The following is a 7,750-nucleotide window of genomic DNA, read 5'->3' on the forward strand; positions in this document are numbered from 1 at the left end:
CGCCCTCTGTAGGACCTGCGACCATGCACAGCTTAACCATCATAGAGTGAAAGTTTCTCATGTTTATCAAACACATTATGCATGTGTTTTTAAGTCCTGTCAGTTTAACAGAGAGAGAGAGAGCACGAGAGAGAGAGAGAGAGAGAGAGAGAGAAAAAGAGAGAGAGCGCGAGAGCGCGCGAAAAAGAGAGAGAGAGCGTGAGAGCGCGCGAAAGAGAGAGAGAGAGCGAGAGAGAGAGACAGAGGGAGAGAGCGAGCAAGCGAGCCCCGGCCGCACGCTCATCGTCTTCAAACAACATGAGTGCTGTCTTGCTATCTCTCCCTCGCGCATATTAATCAATTGACACGATGGTGTCGATGTTTAAATAATTTAAAATGACAATCTAAGTGTGCTCACCCCATTTTTGTTTGTAAGAAAAACTTAGATTAGATTTCATATCGCAATATATATCGCAGAAAAATAAAATATCGCAATGTCATTTTTTCCCAATATCGTGCAGCCCTAGTCGTAACCCCTCGATTTTGTTTTGTAGAATACATGGAAACACCAAAGATGCTTTAATATGTTGTTAGTAGCATTAAAACATAACTTTCAAACATATCACAGCTGCTTTATCCCAGATATGCACGACTGGAAGGAGCAGAAGCAGTCAACTGTGACATAATAAAAACTCTTCTCTGCTGCTTTTAAGCGGACAATCTGGCGCTTCTGAATTAGCTAGTGTACCGGAAAATACAGTCAGTACATCCTTAAAAAGCAGAAAGAAACCCTGGAGCACACTGTGATGGATAACATTAGAGAATTAAATCAAAATATCTGTGTTAGGAAAATCCCAAAAGATATGCATATCAGTAAATTAGGGTCACCACAAAAAGAGCATCTTGTATGTCTGATTTAAACCTTTTTAAAAACACTTTAGCTGAGTAAAATCTGTGTAACAATTTGAATGAGATTTCCATACTTTTTTTCCAATCAATATGATCAAACACATTCCTCTGATAAGACACCAAATATGGAGTTGTTACAAGCTCCTTTTGAAAAAGCGATCTAATCTTATAGTTACGTGACAAAAAGCAGTTTTCCTACTGGGATTCCAAATGGGTCTAAAAAATAGATAAAGTGCTGGATGATCTAACGGAGTCCCTTAAAATCATAACAGCTTCTTTAGGAATACCCTCCATGATAATGCGGAATTATTTGGGAGTTACTGGAAAATTACATTTACATAAGGATTCATCATAACTTAAAATAAGAGTTAACTGGGAAACAGTCAAAATGTTTTTCTCAAACCAGTTATTAAAAAACAAAAATTTTCTCTGATATAAAATATCTTGATTGTTCAAAATAAAGTACTGGTTAGGGGAGAAATTGTGCTTAAAAATTAATGACCATGCAAGTAATGCCCATTCATGAAATGTAGATTAATTGTAAGGGATTCTAGCAATATTATAATAAGAGATTAATAGGAAAGAGAGACCACTTAACTTGAAAAAGAAGCAATTGGGATTGGAATTGGATTACACAAAAATGGTCTAATCCAATTAATTTTGAAAGTGTTGTTCAAAGAAGAGAAATTAAGAAAATTCAACACCATACTAATTCAGGGGCATCTAAATAAATTAGAATGTCATGGTAAAGTTTTTTATTTCAGTAATTCAACTCAAATTGTGAAACCTGTGTATTAAATAAATTCAATGGACACAATCTGAAGTTGTTTAAGACTTTGGTTCTTGCAACTATGATGCTTTTGGCTCACATTTAAGGAAAACCCACCAATTCACTCTCAACAAATTAGAATATGGTGACATGCCAATCAGCTAATCAACTCAAAACACCTGCAAAGGTTTTCTGAGCCTTCGAAAGGAGGTCAGTTTTGTTCACTATGCTACACAATCGTGGGGAAGACTGCTGATCTGACAGTTGTCCAGAAGAAAATCATTGACACCCTTCACAAGCAGGGTAAGCAACAAACATTCATTGCCAATGAAGCTGGCTGTTCACAGAGTGCTGTATCCAAGCATGTTAACAGAAAGTTGAGTGGAAGGAAAAAGTGTGGAAGAAAAACTTCACAAGGATTGGACTGAGGCAGGGGGCAACCCATACAGACGTGTCAAGGAATTGGGCTAAAGTTGTCATATTCCTCTTGTTAAGCCACTCCTGAACCACAGAAAACATCAGAGGCATCTTACCTGGGCTGAGAAGAAGAAGATATGGACTCTTGCCCAGTGGTCCAAAGGCCTCTATTGAGATGAGAGCAAATTTTGTATTTCACTTGGAAACCAAGGTCCTAGAGTCTGGAAGAAGGGTGGAGAAGCTCATAGCCCAAGTTGCTGGGTAAGTTTCCCAGTTGAAACACTTCAGGAGTATCAAAGTAGTCATCAGATTGGTTGAATTCTGCAGGATTTCCACGAGACGTGTGGGTCGCGTTCTTTAACGTTCCACCTGGAAACAAAGATAACGTGGCACCAAACCCCCTCATGAAAGAAGAAAGCCATTGAAGGTCTGGCTATGTGAGAGTAGTGTTTTCAAATCATCGTTGCGGTGCTTCTTCAATGAGGAGTAAACACGTGCCAGATTTGCCAGATTGCTTAGAATAAGCAAACACTAGGAAGAAAATGTATCCTTATAACAGTGAAGCTCTGATTCTGGAATTTAAAGTCTTGTTATCTGGCAACCGCTCTTATGAAAGCTCTCGTAGTGGAGGCGCGTAGAGCAGTCCGTACTTACATGTTCCTTTTTTGGACGTTCGGCATGTTCTTTCAGGAAAGTATGCTTGAATTTGAAATATTAAATATCATCGTGAAAATTATTCTGATATTATCACTAATATTCTAATATATCTTCCAGCCCCACTCTATACCAACCTCGTTGTAAACTCAAAACTATGGTTGGGAGGTAATTCTCAATTGTATTGCTTCCAGGCTTTGGAATTCTTTGCCTTTTCCTATTAGGAATGCCAAGTCTTTTGATTGCTTTTAGAAATTACTCAAAACATATATATTTAGTGAAGCTTGTTAAGTTATAATCTTACAGTTGTTATTGCTGTGATTGCTATTATGGGGTTATGTTGTTTTATACCGTTGTAGCGCATTGAGTGGAAGAAAGGGGCATTACAAATACAATTTATTATTACTTTATTTGACACCTGATGTGTGCAGTTTACTTTGCTTGCTTTAAAAAAAGGTTCTCTTCTTCAGTAAAATTTTTTGGATGTTTGTTTTTTGTTGTTTGTCTTTTTTCCACTGCTATTGTTTTCTTTAGATTTGCTTATCAGTTACATTCAATTTTAAGCTTTACTTTGTCCATTCCATCTTTTATAGGCATCCTCTATCATGCTAATTCAGATTAACACACTTAGTTTTAAATGAACCTAGTTTATTTTAGTCCATGACTCATATACGAGTTAGTAATATGTACTAAATATGTGTTTCAGAAAGTCATTTTAAAACCTTATTTAACTATCCTAGATTAAGCCTACTTCTGTTTTAATTTAAACTCTGTCCAAGAAACTGCCCCAGAATTAATCTCAGAAGAATGCAATGAAATCCGAGCCCAGATGGTTAAAACTTTGTAAACCTAATGTACCACAAAAAGCCATTAAAGATGAATGGAAAATAAAGACCCACCTCCTTGTTCCTCCTGTTTTATTCTTATAGTTTCTGGTTCCTCGTGTTTTATTCTCCAGGTTTCTGGTTCCTCGTGTTTTATTCTCCAGGTTTCTGGCTCCTCGTGTTTTATTCTCCAGGTTTCTGGCTCATCGTGTTTTATTCTCAGTGTTTCTGGCTCATCGTGTTTTATTCTGTAGGTTTCTGGTTCCTCGAGTTTTATTCTTATGGTTTCTGGTTCCTCGTGTTTTATTCTCCAGGTTTCTGGTTCCTCGTGTTTTATTCTCCAGGTTTCTGGTTCACTCGTGTTCTCTTCACTCTCCTCTTTAACAAACATCATCTTCACAGAAGCAGATCTCAGTTCAGATGATACTCCTCCAGATATTCCTGCTTGATTAAAAACGTAGTCACGACTGTGAGGATGAGAATATTAATTAAAGAGTTTCAAAAACTGTATTGTCTACTTGCAGAATAAAACAGCTAATAGATTGTATTAAACAGCGCCACAATAAAACAAAACGGAGAGTGATGAAACTAGACTTCTTCCTCTGAGGTTTATTGGTGCTTGGTAAACAAACGTGTGTTTTATCGCCACCCGCTGGACTGGAGAAGCGACGAGAGAAGGAAAATAATACGGGGAATCAGAGCGTCTAATAAAGGTTTAACAGAAAAGATAGCTTTGCTATTGCATTTCAGTCTTTTTTCTTCTTCTTGTATAATGTATTAAAATGTACTTGAGTAAGTGTGTATTAATATAAATGCTATAAACTTGCTCGTATTTCAAGTGCATAAGTTTTCTAGATATGATATTAAATGTACAGTACAATAAATATATTACTGTGTAGCCTATAATATATTTGTCTATAATATATTTAAGTGTGAACGTGTTTTATACTGAAAAAAGCAGCTTTATAATATACTAATAGTGTAATGCTTATACATTTCTAATGAGCTGAAATACAATTTAAATGTACTTGAAGCACATTAAAATTATGCTTCAAAAATACTCCAACAGTAAATAGTTCATGAACCCTTTGAAAAATAAAAAAATACAGTATATTAATACTTCTTTGTAAATTATTATTCGAAGTAACAAAACCATGGTTAAGTTGCAGTTACCATGGCTACAAGTACAGTGATTTTTTGTGTGTTGTTGTTAAAACCATGGGTAATTTTTGTAAGGGACCTGAAGAAAAATAAATAAATAAATAACATTTCACAGAAATGTGGCTGAAAGTGACAATTTACAATTTATTTTAATATATATATAAAACATGTATGATGTATGCATTGTAGTTGACACCTAAATGAACACATTGGTTTTATGACTGCAAGTGTTTTTCCTCAAATTCTATTGAGCTTCAGATTTGTGTTTGAGCCCATGTAAAAAAGTAGCATAATTTACATATGATTTACGGTTAATTTTAATAAATATCAAAAGTTTTAAACTGTGCATTATAGATGACACCTAGAACAACAGTTGTTTGGTGACTGTAAGCCATTCTCCTCAAATGCTTTTGACGTTAGAAAACTGTATACCAATAGCTTTAGAGACAATACCTAAATTTGCAAATATCGAACGATCTGATAAGAGATGTAGAGAGGCAAAGTCAGGAAGATTGTGATGCCTGATAGAGTGTGTCCAGCTGATTTAGCCAAGGCCAAAGATCAAGAATGCAAAACGACAGGTCTAATAGAGGAGAGTCTATTTTAGATTTTATTTTTATTTCATTTATCTTGAGATTTTTTTTTAAGTTTAAATTTCAGCTCAGTGAAACACTTTAAGCACCAACAGTTTTATAGTATGTTACCTTTCTTGTAGAATTGTGCTTCAAATAAAGAACAAATGGAAATTAATATGCCAAAACAACAACAGCAAACAAACAAATGGTTACTACACTTTTCCTGAAATAAACCATGGTTAATTTTTTAAAGGGACTGAATACACATGATATGGTCGAACAACAGTTACTATGGTAAAAATATGGTAAATGTGTGGACTTTTTACATGATCCCTTTCCCACGACAGGCAAATATCTAATTAATAATTTAATTCATAAATAGATTGACTGGAAGCTGGAAACATACTCAGCTAAACGTAACCTCGGTTCCCTGAGATACGGAACGAGTACTGTGTAGTGATATAAGTGTGTTAAAAGATAGATTTATATGACTTCGTTTCGTCTGGTCAGAGGAGAACTGACCCCCCAACTGAGCCTGGTTTCTCCCAAGGTTTTTTTCTCCATTCTGTCACCGATGGAGTTTCGGTTCCTTGCCGCTGTTGCCTCTGGCTTGCTTAGTTGGGGACACTTCATCTACAGCGATATCATTGAGTTGATTGCAAATGCATGCACAGACACTATTTAAACTGAACAGTGATGAATTCAATGATGAACTGCCTTTAACTGTAATTTTGCATTATTGACACACTGTTTTCCTAATGAATGCTTTATTTAACTTTATTTTTAATTTTATTACATGTTTTTTTTACATTCCCTTATTGTATAGCTGTATCTTATATTTTATATTTGATCTAGATTTTTAGGCTCTAATGTTAGTGTTATCTGTATGCACCGGGGGTCTGAGAGTAACGTAATTTAGATTCTCTGAATGTATGTACTGTACAGTACATGTGAAAGAATTGACAATAAAGCAGACTTAACTTGACTTCTTGTGTGACAGTGTCAGCGTTAAGGCACAATACAGCCACCTGGGAGCTCAACCAGGTACTGTAGCTGGAGTGGGCTATTTGTGTGTTATGTTATCATAAGTTTCCTGTTCATTTGAAACAACATGGTTATCGCCGATTCCAATATCATCACACCCTAAATTAACACAATGTCTATATGTCATGATTTGAATATCACGGTTATTGTCAATACATTATATAGCGACAGCCCTAGTCCATATTTACATTTACTCATAGCAGACCTTTTTATCCAAAGCGACTTGTAGGAATGAACACTGGATCCAGCGTGACATGATACGTCACATACCTCGTTATTAACAGGTTCTTTTGTCACATCGCATGTGACACAGATGCTTTGTTAGGTCAAATAATGACATAGAAATTAGATTGCGTGATTCATGTCATCGTGACATAACACATACTTAGTGTTTGAAAAAGAACATAATCGTCCTCTGCTTTTATCTGGGGTGCATTTTAGCTCCAAACCACCAAAAGGACAAAGTAAAATCATGAGAACAATGAAGATCATTACAGATGCACCCAATAAATGATTAGCCTTATGATTGGCTGAATGTTAGTTCACTCAGATCTAAATAAACAAATCAGAAAACATGGGCGGAAATATCAGCAGTGGATCAAAGTAAGTGTCAGACAAGTCGCCCCCATCCCCAGCAGATTCTACACCCCTGCATTCAGGGATGGACTAAGAGTGAAAAACGGCCATGGATTTTCTCCCAAATAGGCCCAACAAAACTACATACAGTCGCTTCTATCTCACAATACTACAGCAATTCTGTAAAATTTATGGCAAAAAATACAACAAAACCCATGGTGACCCTGCTGACAACAGAAACCATCCATCCATCCATCCCTCCATCTTCTTCCACTTATCCAGGTTCCCGGAACATCTCCCCAGGAAGGCGTCCAGGAGGCATCCTGAACAGATCCCTGAGTCACCTCAGTTGGCTCCTCTCGATGTGGAGGAGCAGTGGCTCTACTCTGAGCTCTTCCCGAGTGGCCGAACTCCTCACCCTCCTCACATTTCTAAGTGAGCGCCCAGCCAGCCTACGGATAAAACTAATTCCATCCGCCTGTATCCGGGATCTTGTCCTTTCGGTCATGACCAACAGCTCATGACCATAGGTGAGAGTAGGAATGTAGATCAACTGGTAAATCAAGAGCTTTGCCTTGCAGCTCAGCTCCTTCTTTATCACGACAGACAGGTACATCGACTGCATCACTGCTGAAGCTGCACATATCCGACTGTCAATCTGCCGCTCTATCCATCCCTCACTCATGAACAAGACCCCGAGATCCTTTAACTCTTCCGCTTGAGGCAGGGGCTCTCCACCAACCTGAAGGGGACGTACCACACTTTACTGGCTGAGAACCATGGCCTCGGACTTGGAGGTGCTGATTCCCATCCCAGCCACTTCACACTTGGCTGCAAATCAT

General features: G+C 37.3%; 1 protein-coding gene across 3 annotated transcripts in view; it reads right to left on the reverse strand.

The window, feature by feature from the left end:
• LOC132159925 (gastrula zinc finger protein XlCGF57.1-like) overlaps positions 1-4,170 on the reverse strand; it is a 486,703-nt gene extending 482,533 nt beyond the window's left edge. For 2 of the 3 annotated variants that reach the window (XM_059569770.1, XM_059569707.1), the window contains exon 1: positions 3,628-4,170. In XM_059569770.1, the coding sequence (XP_059425753.1) occupies positions 3,628-3,946 (319 nt within the window). In that variant the 5' untranslated portion in view covers positions 3,947-4,170. The remainder of the gene's footprint in view (positions 1-3,627) is intronic. The other variant, XM_059569635.1, reaches the window with a different exon arrangement.
• Positions 4,171-7,750: the final 3,580 nt, after the last annotated feature.

Source organism: Carassius carassius, chromosome 1 (genome assembly GCF_963082965.1).
Source record: "Carassius carassius chromosome 1, fCarCar2.1, whole genome shotgun sequence".
Lineage (NCBI taxonomy): Eukaryota > Metazoa > Chordata > Actinopteri > Cypriniformes > Cyprinidae > Carassius > Carassius carassius.